Source organism: Tupaia chinensis, unplaced genomic scaffold, assembly GCF_000334495.1.
Source record: "Tupaia chinensis unplaced genomic scaffold, TupChi_1.0 Scaffold145208_1, whole genome shotgun sequence".
Lineage (NCBI taxonomy): Eukaryota > Metazoa > Chordata > Mammalia > Scandentia > Tupaiidae > Tupaia > Tupaia belangeri.
Genome location: NW_006205068.1, coordinates 1,899,830 through 1,914,882, shown reverse-complemented (window position 1 = coordinate 1,914,882; position 15,053 = coordinate 1,899,830). Strand labels below are relative to the sequence as shown.

Sequence of the window (15,053 nt, the reverse complement as noted above, 5' to 3'; positions counted from 1 at the left end):
CCAGCTCTTCATGCACAGTGACTCAGAAGGTAGCTTGGCAGGCCTGGGTCATGAGCTTGGGGGTGGTCTGACCACCCTAACCTCACTAGCAGGCAGCTGGAATCACTCTCCAAGGCCCTTGGCAGCCCTACCTGGGGCCAGCCCCTTCCAGATCACCTGGATGCCAGCGCAGAACCTGCCAGAGAAGACACCGTCCAAGCATTGTAAGCATTTCCAAAGGAAATTGTTCCATTGTTTACCCTACTTTGAGCCGACCCTGAGTCATGAAGATCCAGAATGCACAAAAGACAAACCAAGGGTGACATTTCACTTGAGAAAACGATCAGTCACTACAAAGCTGTTCCCGGTGTTTGCCGACACGGCTTTCAGGGGCACATCCACTGGGGAGGGCCCGAGCCCATGGAACCAGGGGTCCTGGATGAGCTGGTAGCCACTGTCAGGAGGAGGCAAGAAAAAACAACCCCAACCCCAAACTGACAAGGACAGTGCAGGAAATGAAACGCCACAGCAACTTCATCTGTGAATATTGGATCAAAAATCCTCAATAAGACACAAGCAAATCCAATTCCATTGAATATTAGCGAGGTAATCTGCCACGATTATGGAGGATTTATACAAAGAATTCAAAGATGGTTTCATATTAGAGAGATCTATGAATATAATACATAGTATCAATAGGTCAGCTATAATGCCATGTTAATAACTGACAAGAAGAGGCATTTGATAAAATCCAGTGCCAATTTCTGATTTTAAAGTAACTACTCAAAATAGAAAAGGGAAGATGCTTTCTTATCACAGTGAAGAATCTATGTCTTGATTCAACAGCCAGCTCAATTCTAAATGATGAGCTTTTTTAAGGATTTTAATTAAAAAAAAAAAACCCTTTCATTAAAAATAGGTGCTTTTATCATTGTCCAGAAATTCTGGACATAGCAATAAGACATGAAATAGAATTAAGTGGGATTTCTATAGGAAAAAATTGTAATTATTTTCAGACAATATGATTAGAGGCCTTAGAAACCCAAGAGAACCAAGTGAAAAAATAATTTAATATAAAAATTTAATAAGAAGGTGCTGGGCTGGATATAAAACAAACATAAAAATCAATCATTTTCATCTGTAGCAACAACAACTAGTTGGAACACATAATGCAATAAATGGTCCCCACTCACAGTGGCAACAATAAAACAACCAACCAACCAACCCCCCCCCATGGAATTCCCCTGAATAAATTGACAAGAAACATTTAGGATCATTATGAAGAACTCTATAAAGTTTTCCTGAGAGACACAAAAGAAAACAAGAATCCCGAGATGTGCTGGGCTGCAGTATTCCCTGAAAGTTCTCTTGGAATTAATTTATAGTTTTAGTGCAGTCCCATCACACCTTGGTGGTATGTGTTGAAAAGTAACACAAAATCATTCTGAAAGTCCATCCAAAAGAATATGCAAGCAAAAAGAATGAAGAAATCCAGAAAAAGAATGACAATGGATGTCCTTCCTAGTAGATTAGCGCTTATTCTAGAGTTACAGTGATGAAAACTGCTATATTGAGATGACGGGGGTGTTATCAAGAAGGCAGAAGAAATAGGCCCAAACAGAGGCCTAAGAGAGGGTGACCACACAATAATCTATTGCCCAAAATGGGGTACTTTGCAAGTAAAAGGTGCTCTCTCTCTTGCTCTCTCATTTCGAATTATTTATTTAATTAAAAAATTTTTTTATTACTATTATTTCTTACTTTGCAAACTCACCAGAGAGAGATAAAGAAGGAGGAAAAGAGGGAAAGTGAGAAAGTAAGCCGCCAGGTCTGGGATTCAAACTGTGATCGACCACCTAAAAGTCCAGCATCTTAACCACCATACCACCTGCTGACTCCAAAAATGGGGTTCTTTTTTTTCCTTGAGAGGTTTTTGCTATAGGGCATGTGTACTCACCAGAAAGAAACAGAGAGACAGAGAGACAGAAAATCACCCCCCCCGCCAGCGGGGATGACCACACCGCAATCCCTTCTCCTCCTTTCTCTTCTCAGGATCTTGGGCACACACGCACATGTGCCCAGCGTGAGTTTAAGCCACCGGGTCTGGGACTTAAACCATGGTCGACTACCTGGGAGTCCAGCGACTTAGCCATTACACCAATTGCTAGTCCCCAAAATGGTTCTCTTAATAATTACACTGGGATGATGGACATAAATAAAGACTGCCCCAGGAAATTCATGACATAAGATTACTGTCCTTTGTGGGTGCTTAAAGATTTTACATTTTCTTTTGTTTTTTAAAGAATTGTTTTTTATTTTACTTTATTTATTTATTCTTAATTCGACCAGGGAGGGACAGAGTGAGAGAGAGAGAGAAAGTAAGCTGCCAGGTCTGGGGCTTGAACCACGGTTGGCTATGTGGGGAGTCCAACGCCCTTAACTGCCATGCTGCCTGCCAATCCTGGATTTTACATTTTCAGACATTTGTTTAACGCACAGTTCCTACTCTGTGCTGGAAAGGGGATACCAGGTCCAGCCCTGCTTGCCCGGAGTGTTCGGTCTAGAAGTAGACTCCCGATGGACAGAGACAGGATCATAGCAGGGCAAGTACAGACACGGTGAGACTAGAGAGGGGAGACCCCGCCCCCAGTCTGGAATCTGAATAGAGAATAACACTTGTTGTCTCAGGTAGAGGAAATAGCATTTTCATGAAAATGCAAAAACAAAACAAAACAAAAAACCCCCCAGGTTGATTACAGTAGTACAGGGCCAGGTGGGAGATGAGAGGGGTAAGGACCGTCATCAAGGCCCGGGTAGCCCATGTAAGACATTCAAACTCTCCTGAGGTCACTGGGGAGCCATGTGGGTTGCGGGTGGGGTGCAGAAGGAGGAGAGACTGGAACGCGCTCCAGCGGGGTGCGGATGGAGCATTATAAATCAACTGAGGGAATAGATTATTCGATATGCTGCGTCGGGACAATTTACTGCCTATTTTTTGGAGGAGAGAAGATCAATTCTGATCCTTCCTTCCACTGGAGGAATACTTTCCAGGTAGACGAAGTTGAATGTAAGAACTGGTAGACAGGCGATGTCCTGTCCCAGGATGGCGTGGGGTTGCCAAGCTGCAGAGCAATGGGAACCATGTCAGGGGGAACCCTATGGATCTAGGGTACACAGCTGGAAGTGGGAGTCTCAGACGTGGCGTGTGTAGCTCCCCCTACAGGAGCCTCTTCGCTTATGGCCTGAGGTGAGCTCTGGCCACAGCAGACAGGTGTGCAACGGCCGCTTCGGTAAAAGCCTGTGTCATGAGGTCAAGTGATACCACATTTTTATTTTCTCGGTTCAGTGGCGCCTAGGTGAGCTTCCTTAGCAGCCAAAATGCCTGACAGGTGGCCATGGGGTGGAAATGCCGCATGACGGAGGGCTGCTGACAGAGGCTGCTGGAGGCTGGAGGAGGCCTCCCGAAGGCACGGGGCCTCCCAGGCCCTGGCGGTCGTGGGAACCATAAATACCCTCCCAGTGTCTGAAAGCATTAGGAGCCCTGGCCCGTGATAGAACTTCCTGGTAACAAGTGGGACCCATGTTCCAGATGAGGAAGCGCCCTGTTGCTATGGAGCGCCCTGGGCTATTCCAGATTGGTCTTTCCTCCCCCCTGGCCAGGGCTGCCCGGTGCCCAGCATGGTGGCCATGGCGGCACAGCCACAGCTCAGCGGCCAGGGCACAGCGGGTGATTCTCAGCCTGACCCATTTAACATTGCTGGGCCTTCTTTGGCATTTTATTTCCCTCATTAATGAATATTTAGGGCTAATTGCTCATTTATAACCTCCACTTAAAAACCATGCCTAAAATCTTTAGTGTAATTAATAGCGGCCAGGAAATCTGCACTGACCCAGCCATCTTGGCACTGGCAGTGTGAGGCAGGACCTGCTCGTGAAGGCTTGACCCAGTGAATGGCATGGAGACAGTCGCTACGACTGAGTGCCTGGACCTGCAGTGGTGGGTACCCAGAGGAGGCTAGGCCTCAGGATCCCCCGAGGGCCTTTCTAACACCCTACAATGGGGCCCTGGCCTCCCCCAGGCTGAGACCAAAGATCAGAGTCCCAAAGTTCAAGATAATCAGGAAGGCCTTCCTGGAGTCCAGAGGCTCTTGGAGGGCAAGGAACTACTAAGAGGAGACAAGCCAGCGAATCTCTGCCTTCAGTCTCAAATCAGCCATCCCTCAAAACAACTCGAGAGATTCAGGTCAGACTAAAGATAGAACTTCCTGGCTGCCAGGGCTATGAGGGTGTGATGGGGAAAGCGCCAGGCATCTTTGGGACACTTAGACTCTTGCGTGGCTAAAATGACATGCTTTCTGATAACAGAGGGTGGGCCAGTGTTCCTGGAGAGGGTCGCGTATCGTTCCCTTCTCCCCAGGGACCAGCTAGCCTCCTTTGTCCCCACCTCTGCCAGCCCCTGAGCAGGGAGCCATTGCAAAGTGATTTCTCCCTCCAACAGTGCCGTACATCATGTTTTTTAATTTAAAAAGATGCCCGGTGGAAGCATAACAGACCATTAAATGTTTGGGTCCCTAATTAACTCCAGAGCAGCCTGGAGCTGTGAGGGATGGAGCGAGGCTGGCGTCCATCCCAGGAGGCAGGGCTCAGGTACCCGGCTCAGCCCAGCGCCCACCCACTCTGGCTGGGGAGGAGGCAGAGGAGACTAGGCTTCCCCCTCCACCTTCCAGAGGCTGAAAAATGGGAGCAGGGGTGATGGGGCCGCCTAGCTGCAGAGTGCCCTCTGGAAATTCCGGATTTATGTGCATCCATAAGAAGCAGCGTACTGATCTGGGAGTCTCCACCCTGGCTGGGCTTTCCCACTCCAAGCCCCTGTTTCTCCATCTAAGAGGGGTAACACCAGTACCTGACCCCCTAGATGCTGGAACGGGGCTCAGTATACAGTGGCGCTCGGTACACATGGATGCGGAGGGAACGAGGTTTCCTGTGCACACTTATACAGTGTTCCTGCTCGGGGTGGCAGGTCAGGCCTCTGAGGCTTACGGAGGTCACGAGGATACCCCCCCACACACACCCACACCCCAGCTAGGTCTATACTTGGCACCCTTTCCAGGCTTCATATGTTTTTTGACCGTCCCCAGAACTCTCTGAATCCTTGAGGGACAGGGGCGTGTTGTGGGCAGTGGTCCCCTCCACCTTACCCCCTACCTCCTGCAGGGCAAGACCAGGGCCAGCTGCCACCCGAGGCTGGCCAGACCTGCTGAGTCAGCACTGCTGGACCCATGGCCCTGGAGCCCCAGCCAACCTCATCTGGTTAATAGGAGGGAGCAGGGAGTGGGAAAGAGGGCCTGTCTTGGGTGAGTAATGAGGGGCCTCCCTGAGTGGGTGCCAAGGCTGCCACTGTGCCGACGTACCCACAGCATATCCCATGTATCCGCACAGCAGACTCACACGGCCTTGCAGCATGCATGCCCCCACCATCCTGCCCCACATGCCCAAGGCCAAGGGGGCAAATAGACAAGGGGATGAGTGTCCAGAGAGACCCCCATGCCAGCAGTCTGAGATAGCAGGTCATGCATGCTCACCGTAACCCTGGGAGGGAGAGGCCACTATTACCTCCATTTGACAGAAGAGCACACTGAGGCTCAGAGAGGTAAAGCGACTTGCCCAAGGTCACACAGCCAGAGCACGCAGAACCAACATTCACATCCTGGCCCGTGATGTTCCTGTGCCGTCTGGCGCAGCAGGAGGACAGGCCAGCTCCCACCACCTCTTGGCTGGTCCAGGTGGGTGCTATCTGGCCTTATGTCCCTGAGGCCCTGGCCACCCTGCCATGCCCATCCCAGGTCCCGTGGGCTCTGCGGCAGAGTCTTGGAGGCGAGTTCTGGCGAGAGCCACGCTGCAGAGGCAGGCAAACATTAGCAGTAAACATGATCTATCGGCCAAACATTGGAACGGTGAAAAGTTATCGATCTATAACTTTCTGCCCATCTCCCGCCTCCCCCACATTCCTGGCACTTGGCCCATGTTTTCCTCCGGAGGTGGAATGTCCACTCCATCAGCAGAATCCTCGGTCCAGCCCTGGCCCCAGCCCCAGCCTAGCCCTGGCCTCTCTGAGTGAAATGATCGAGGAGAGGAACAATATTTTTAGACAGATGCGCTCCTGTCCCAGCACGGCTGCCACGATTATGCAAATCCAGTCATAAGTTTAAAAGCCTGGAACCTCCATATTTCTTTATTTCATTAGCAGCGACACAGGCTGCAGAGTTGATGTGACAGAATGAACTTGGTGCCAGCCTCACGCACATCGTCCTCATCATCCCCTGGGCACGGAGACACTCTCTGCAGTGGGGAGTATGTGTTTGTGTTTGTGTGTCTGTGTGTGTGTGTGATCAGGAGACGTCGGGTGTGTGCACGAGGGTACGGTATGTGGCTCTTGTGTGCGTGTGAGTGTGTGTATGGCCAGGAGTTGTCACGGGCTCCAGACGGGGAGACACAAGGCCCTGGACCTCTCACATTGAAGACTCCTTTGGGCCAGTGGTGGCATGATGGTTAAGGCGACTAAATTCCATATGGCCAACTGTGCAGGAACCTTGGACCTGGGGGCTTGAAAAACACACTAGGCATGTGAGTATGTGCCCAAAATTCCAAAAGGAGAAATAAAGGAGAAGGGATTGCAGCATGGCCATCCCTCTGGGGGCCATCCCTTTCTCACTTTCCCACCCTGTCTCTCTCAGGTGTGTACATGTGCCCTCTAACAAATTAAAAAAAAAAAAAAGAAAAGAAAAGAAAAGAAAAAGACTCCTTGGGAGCACCTGGTAAAATGATTCTATATGCTAGGTGAGGAAACTGAGGCTCCAAAACAGGGATCGGGAAAGACTCAGGCCTCTGCTCAGGCCGGTTCCTGCCCCCTGCCCCACCCGGCTGTTGCTACTTCTCTTAACAACACTGGCTTTAAGAGGAGGGAATCTCTCCATGGTATGAAGCCGCCATGGCTCCTTCAGCACTCCAGGGGAGGAAAGCCTGCAGGAGGGAATGGTCATGTCAAAGAGCAGGCTCCTTTCTGGGTGCTCAGGGCTTTCCATCCTGGCCCCTATCTCCTGCCCAGCATTGTCCACACGCTAGGCACCTCACAGTCCCTAAGAGGGGCCATGCTCTAAACACAGGTGCTTCCTACCCACTCTTTTATGTGTTTAAGAAACTCCTGCACTCCTGCCCACCTGCTAGGCCCCCCCACACAGCAACTCCGGCTGAAGTCTTGACTGATTACCCACAACCCTGCAGCATCTCCACAGTAGAGGAGAGCCCTCCTGTCTCCCTTCTGGCCTCTCCACTGGTCTGTGAGCCCTGTAGTGGTCCCAGTGCTCCTAAATGCCTGATGCCTGATATCTTTCTGCAATGGAAAGAGCAGGAGGATACAAGTTCTCCTGCTGTCCAGTCTCATAAGTAGGCAGATGGTGGGCCAGTGGACCCTTTGGCCTGGTTTACCAGATGTTCCAGGCTGAAAGACTCACCTGCACCCATCCAGGCAACAGGGCTTCTTTAAGAAAGTCAAGTTCACTTCATATTTAGTGTTCTTTTGAATGTTCCCTCCACCCATGAGGTTCCTTTAAATGGTCACCTCATTCCACTGGGACTTTCCAGTTTGTACCATCCCACCCAGGATGGTCAGCTCTGCCCTCAGCGACCAGCACCTGCTTGAACACTCTGGTGATGGGGCACTAACCACCTCCCGTGGCTTGTTGGACAGATCTGTTCACCCACGGTCAGCAACTAGGTCCCTGGGAGTGCTACTTCTCCAGAGACCACTGACAGTTCCCACCTCGGCCTCTGGACTCCAGACAGGCCCAGCAGCTAACACATTTCCAGAGAACCAGGCTTCTAAAATGTGACCCTGCCCTCTGCTTTCGGGGGTTTTCCCAGATCCACATGCCCTGAGAATGGTGTCCTGGCCTCCCCTCAGGCTCCCCAACCCCAGTCACCTTGGAGAAGCAGAGATATCTTGGGACAGAACCTGTTTTTAAGGTGAGAGACTGAGGCTACACAACTAGTTCCCATCAGAGCCAGGACTCTAATCCAGATCCCTCCCTTTGATTCAGTGAGGTTGAGCTGTGGGGTCTGGACCCCACAGATTTGTCCCCTCTGGACCCAGCCTCAGTTTTGCCCTCCAAGAATGGGAGGTCGCAGCCATCATCATGCTGACAGGCCAGGTGCCAGCAGGTACAGGATGGTCCGGCCTGGTCCGGTCTGGTGCTGCCTGCTTGGTTGCCCGGACCTGTGTCCTTGGAGGCATCTGTCCTGGGTGGGGAGGTGCTACACCCAGCTCATTTGCAAAGTGAGGACACCAAGCAGGCATGCACTTCTAATCCCCTCAGGTGTTTGAGGATTTTCAGAGCTGATGAGACAGGCAGGGGTGGCCCAAAGCTGAAATGTGGAGACACCTTGCATTTCTCCTATGGGCAATGTAGCTCCCATGACTGATCACATGCTAAGAGGAGACTCATGTTTGTGAGGAACCACAGCCTCGTGGGGAGGAGGAATTTTCCTCCCATTTGACAGATGAGAAAACTGAGAGCTGAAGTGTCCCAACCTGTGCACAGTGCAGCCTGAATGCGAGCCTCTCTTCCTAGTCACTGCTTAGCGGTCTGTGTGCTGGGAGCTTCTCTGGCCCTGAGATGTCAGTAGCAATGGGGACACCTCTAGAGGAGGCAGAGGAGGCCAACATGAATTTCAAAAGTAGGGTTGGCTCCTTGGTCTGATGTTTTAAGGAAATGAACCCCACACAGACCTGTGTAGTTTAAATTACTGCCCTGCAGGCTTGAAAAACATGCAGAGCATGTGCGTGTGTGTGTGTGTGTGTGTGTGTGTTTGTGCGCGCGCACGCATGCGCGCTCAAAATTCTGACAGGATAGAGAAATGGAGAAGGGATTGTGGCATGACTGTGCCCAAATGGGTGGTACTTGCTCTCTGTATTTCTCTGGGAAGTGCACGTGTCCTCTAGCTTAAAAAATAAAAAGTGGGGACCAGCAGATGGTGTAATGGTTATGTTGCTAGACTCCTTTGTTGTTAATTGAGGTTCATATCCCAGACCTGACAGCTAGAAACCTGTCAGGAGCATGTGTGTGCGTGCCCAAGATCCCGAGAGGTGAATGGAGCAGCAGGGCCGTCCTCCCTGGGGGGCGATTTCTCATTTTCTGTCTCTCTCTGTGTCTCTGGTGAGCACACATGCCCTATAGCAAAAATCTCTCTAAAAAATAAAATAAAATAAAATAAAATAAAATGTAAAGAAATAAGAACATCATGGTGTGAGAAGCCAGGATTCAGAGTAGGTGGGGGCAGGGGGAGCTAAGTCAGGTTGGGGGAGCAGGTGAGAGGCTGCTGAAGCTCAGATTTGAACGACAGGAAGGAGCTAGGAGCTTTCCAGGCAGAGGGCACAGCCAGTGTGGGTCCTTCCACTGGGAAGAGGTAGTGACGTGCCCATCAGGAAGCAGGGAGCAAGGCAGGAGAGGAAGGAAGAGGGGAGCAGACGCTGGGTGGGATAGGACCCTGGAGATTCTAGGCGGGACTCCCTTTACATGTGGAAGACTGGATGTCCTGAAAGGTTATAGGTGAAGATGGAGGGGGTGACAGGACCCCAGTGATAGTTCTCTATCTATTCTGGTTGTGGAGGGGAGAATGACGATGGGGTACCAGGATCAGAGATGGGAGCCACTGGCCTCATCCCAGCAGGAGATAGTGGTCGTGGCCCAGGGTGGCCATGTGAGTGTGGGAGAGGCTGTAATTCCACCCAGATCCTCTTGGAGCTAGAGTTGGCGCTGCTGCCGTTGGGCCAGAGTCAGGTGAGGAAGGAGAGGCCTGAAGATGCTGTGCCAAGTTTTGGCTTGTAGAATGGGTTGATGGTGAGGCATGAACTCTGTATAGGGTACGAACTGCGAGCGGCTTCTTAGATGGGGAAGCCGTCTGTGTCAGGATCATCGCGGTTGATTGAGATAGATCAGTGGTTGGAACATGGCAAACAAGACCACCCCAGGGAGTGCTGGAGTGAAGGCAGGGCTGGGGACCCAGGCTGGCCGTGGGACCGTTCCAACGAGAACAGGGCGGTGGCTCAGAATCTCAGGGCAGAAAGTGCTTTAGGAAGTCACGGACAGTTGCGTGGGCCAAGCGCTGCTGAGAAGCTGAGCAAGATAAAAATAGGAGCATGCCCTTTGGAGCTGGCAATGCGGAGGTCACCCATGACCTTGACGAGAGCTGGCTCAAAGGGCATGGCGAGTGATGCTGACAGAGGGGCTGAGAAAAGACGGAGTGAGAGTGGGATGAAAGCCTCTGGCAATGCTTTCAAGAAAAAGTGCCACGATCGGGAGGAGAGGTTGGGGCAAAGGCTGGTGAGCTCTCTGATCAAGTTTAATTTTTATTGACTGATTCTAGTAGAAGGTTCTAGAACTGTGTAGTCCAGCACAACAGCCACTAATGACATTTCTGGTGCTTGTGGCTACCCTCCTGGACAGCACACGTAGAGAGCTTCTGCACCATTGCAGGAAGTCCCATGGGCACTTGCTGCAGCACGCCTGGATTCGGGCAGGGATGATGTTGCAGGGATGAGGACGGTCGGATGATGCAGGCAGGCGACGTCAGAGGGATCTGAGCGGAGGTGTCCTCAGCCTCAGTGTCTCTGATGCCTGAGGCCAGAATCTGGGGGTAGGGATAGAGGAAGTGGGTTGAGGGGGAGGTGAGCTCATTCCAGACTACATGAAGCAGACCTCCCAAGAGACCCCACACCTCCCCAGGGTCCTATGGCCTTCATCGGTACAGGTGAGGTGAGGAGGGGAGCAGGGAGGGGGTGTGGTCTGACACATGAGAGCAACACCCAGAGTCGGGTCTGTGCGCCTGCTGTCCACTCTGTCCTGGAGACCTGTGGCTTAGTGAGTGGATTACTAAGCACAGGGTGGAGGCACACGTGTGAGAATGTGAATCGATGTGAGAATGCATTGGGGGGGAGGGGACCAGCAGTTTGCGTAATGGCTATGTTGCTGGACTCCCACGTAGTCGATCGCAGTTCGCGTCCCGGACCCAGTGGCTTAAAACTCACACCGGGCATGTGTGCGTGCATGCCCAAGGTCCCGAGAGGAGAATGGAAGAGAAGGGATTGCGGCGTGGCCATCTCCCCTGGGGGGTGATTTCTCGCTTTCTGTCTGTCTCTCTCTCTCTCTCTCTGTCTGGCTAGCGCATGCTCCCTGTAGCAAAAAACTCTAAGAAAAAAAAAAAAGAGAGAGAGAATGTATGGGTAGGGGTGAGGGATCGAGTTACAGCGTGAGAGAGTGAAGACAGAGAAACAATGGGTGAGGGGGGGCATGTCTGTGATCCTTCAGAGCCTTCCTAGGTAATCCCTTTGGCGGCTCTGTCCTAGTCAGGCCCATGGCCTTCTGCCCTCAGGGGCCCCCAATCCCATGGGAAGGCATCCTGTCCCCACACTTGATGCAGCATCTGTGGTTCTGGGGGAGGGGATCAGGCCTGGGAGGTGCCTGCTGCACTTGCTCCCTGCCCCAGGACTGGCACTGAGCGGGCTCACAGTGTGACCTTGGATAAGACTGTCTCTCTGGGACTCAGTTTCCCCACCTGTCAAGTGAGGCATGGAGTGAGAATTTGGGGTCCCTCCATGGCCAAGGTTGTGGGGCTGTAAAGTGGGCAGGAAGGGGCAGGTCTGGCTGGTCTCACAGTGGGGTGATGGACACATGCTGGTGGATCCTGCCACCTGGGAGGCTTGGCAGGGAAGCCAGGTGGGGGGGTTGGGATGGAGGACTTCCTCCCCCTGTTAGGCCTGGCTCCAGCCCAACCCTCCAAAGCAGGTGCAAAGCGTGAAGCTGAGAGCTGGAAACCTGGTCAGCCAGAGCCCCAGGCTGGGAACCGGCCCTGCTTCCCTCATTAGGCTCCCAGCCCGAGGGAGGAGGTTCCTGAGTGGGGGAGGAGGATGAGACGAAAGCTAATAACCTTCCCTAGGTGCCGAGCCTGAAGCACAGACTCCTAGACTGTTCCTTGGGTGCTGGGATCACGGTGGTGACAAAACGGGCTGGGAGGAGGAGAGCAAGAGGGACAGGAAAGGAGAGCTAGGCAGTGTCCAGTGGGACCTCAGAGGTGACAGCACACCTTGCAGCCTAGATGGGGCACATTCCCGGCATGCACAGGTAAGCCCCAGACAGTACTGAGTAAGCCCCAGTGAGCGCGTGATTATGCAGAATAAATCCCAGGGGTGTTTGGAGTTGCTTCTCTGCCACCCCCGGCTGCCCACACACAGCCCTCTCAGACCCAGCTGCCTAGACCTGTGTCCCAGTGCACACTGACCTGTGGGTGTGCACAGGCTGGCACGCACATGCCATGTGCATGTAAACGTGTATAGACAGACATGCGTGTGCAGACCATCATAGAAAAACATACGCGTACCAAACACACGTATGCACACCTGAGTGCATGCAGCCCTCCAACCCAGAGCCCCTGGGTCAGCAGCTCAGGGTCCAGGGAGTGTGGGGAGCAGAGGCTGGCTAGCCCTGGGAGCTCCTGCTCCTCCTCCTTGCGAGCAGTGCCTGTGATAAGGGTTCTTTAGGCCCTGTAATCCTCCTTAACTTGACTTTGGGTTATTTTGAGCAAGAGATTAAAGGTGATTATGATCGGCGTTGCTGAGGCGCCGCTCTTTCTAGATGGGCCCATGGCTGCTGCCCCTCCTTCTGCAGGCCGGAGCCAGACGGTCTGCCCTGAGCTTTCTTGCACCTGCACAGGCCACCGGTGGCCTCTGCTGAGTCTTGGGCCCTCGAGAGGCCCAGGCCACATAAATCACAGTGCTGGCATATGTTGACCAGGCTCTGGCATCGTGGATGGAGAGCACGTGGTGGCGCTAGGGAAGGTGCCTACACGGGGCGCAGCCGGCCGTGCTCGGTGCTGTGTGATGGTGGCAGAGGTGAGTTCAAGGTGCTTCCAGACATCGCTGAGCTCTCCCACGACTGTGGGTTTTATTGATATCACGACCAGCTCACTTGGGGACGCTGTTTGCTCAGCTCCCTACCTTAGGGAGTGAGGCCCAAGTATGCTCCCAACTGCCCCCAGAGCCATTTCTGACCTGCCCAGACAGACCTAGGCTTTGCTGGATCTACTGGAGTGATGTTGGGTCAAGCCTTGGGTTGGCTCCCAGGCCTGCCAAGATTCTCTGCAGCCCCCACCCCATCTGATCTCTCCCCTCTCTTTCAGTTGGAAATAGACTCTTCCCCAAGAGTCAGATCAGAATTGTTCTTTATGAAGTTTCCAAAGAGGGAAAAAAATCCATTTCACATCATTATATTTCTTTCTCCAAATTTAAACCGCCTCAGTGCAGACTAGTTGCAAACGTCAATATCAGTGAAATACACTCGGCTGGCTGGCTGCCAGGCCACGGAGTGGTAACAGAGGCCGGCTGTAAATCCAAATATTAACAAGCAAACACACACCCATTTCTCCGTCCTGTGGGAACACAAGGCGTGGGGAGCTCAGTCCCATGGTCCTCCTGCTGGCTGGGCAGTAGGGGCCCCGGGGGAGCAGGGGCCTAGCAGTCTCTGTCTCTGCCACGAGTCCACCCCCCAGCCCTGCCTTGCGGCCTCTCCTGCCTGGAAGGCTCTCTCCTCTGTGGTCTCAGGGTCACATCCTTAGCATACGTGCCCAGCAGGCACTAGCGGGACAGAGGGAGGAGGCACAGTGTTGCCTGGAAAGGCTCATGGCTTGGTGGGGCCGAGAGATAGAGAGGAAGGTGCCCCTGTCACAGGGACAGGATGGAGGGAAAGGGCTCAGGGACCATGGAGAGTTCTGAATCCCAGCCTAAGGAGAATATGCAGGTCCAAGGAATTCTTGGCAGAGCAAGCTGCTCCCTTCATTCCAGGCCTTGCTGCCAGGCTCCACCAACGTGGGGCTGTGACAGCTGTAAGTCCAGGGCGCCAGATGGATGGCCTCAGAGACCATCCAACTAGTTCACTGGGAGAAACTGAGACCCAGAGGGACCACGTGGCAGGAGAGCTCAGATCGAGGCCTAGAAGTCCTGAGTCCCTGGATAGGCCAGGCACCCCTTGCAGGTGGCTGGGCCTCCCCGTCAGCAGAAACGACTCTCTGGCTTCCCAGGCAGGGCATGGTGCCCAGCGAGGTCTTTCACACGAGTATCCTTGCAGAAGGAGCCCTGTCACTCATTGGTTGAGCAACTTCGGGTCTCATCTCTGGGCCTCAGTCTCCTTACCTGACCAGGGTTGTCCTAACCATGAAACGGACTGTCCGGGTCTTGATTCTGTGTGGTCACAGCACATTTGATCCCAGCCAAGCAGGTAGGGCCATGCCTACTTTCCAGATGAAGAAACTGAGGCCAGAAACTTCAGGTGACCCCAACTGGAGGACTAAGCATTTCCTCTGTTCCCCTGCTTTATCTCAGGGACTGGCCCCCTCCTCCAGAGAGCCTCTGAGGAAGGATACAGAGTCCCTTCTGCTGTATAGAAGAGGCCTCAGGAGGTCTTTCCTGAGTGGGACTCCTTCCACACTTACCCCCGGGGTCTGTGGAGAGGGCCATCTCATGACCGTCTCTCCTCTCTTTTGTCTTGCCACAGGAACGTCAGAGCAGGAGGAGCAGGTGTGCTGTCAGGACACCCCAGCCCATGGGGAAGGAGGCTTCGGTCGCTGTGGGACTTGGGCAGAAGATGAGAGGCAGCTGGCCGTGAGGGAGGCACACTCCCTCCCAGCGATTGCACTGTGCGACCATGTGGTTTGGGACAGGACACCCCTGAGAGAGCAGGCATCTCCCCCTCCTACCCCTCTGTCCCTTTGGGGGCTGTCCCTGGCCCCCACCCCCCAGACCATCCCTGGGCAGGCTGAGCAGGGTCTCCCGCAAGGGCGGTCCCGATGGCCGGGCGCAGGTGGGGAGCACTATGGGTGTGCGTGGTGGCCGCCACCCTTTTGCACGAGGGCGGGCTGGCCCGCGGTGACTGCTGGCTGATCGAGGGTGACAAGGGCTTCGTGTGGCTGGCCATCTGCAGCCAGAACCAGCCGCCTTACGAGGCCATCCCCCAACAGATCAACAACAC

At 53.2% G+C, this 15,053-nt stretch overlaps 1 protein-coding gene across 1 annotated transcript in view; it reads left to right on the top strand.

The window, feature by feature from the left end:
• ELFN1 (extracellular leucine rich repeat and fibronectin type III domain containing 1) overlaps positions 1 to 15,053 on the top strand; it is a 37,791-nt gene that overhangs the window by 18,814 nt on the left and 3,924 nt on the right. The window contains exon 2 of the mRNA XM_006167871.2: positions 14,580 to 15,027. Within this exon, the coding sequence (XP_006167933.1) occupies positions 14,872 to 15,027 (156 nt within the window). The 5' untranslated portion in view covers positions 14,580 to 14,871. The remainder of the gene's footprint in view (positions 1 to 14,579; positions 15,028 to 15,053) is intronic.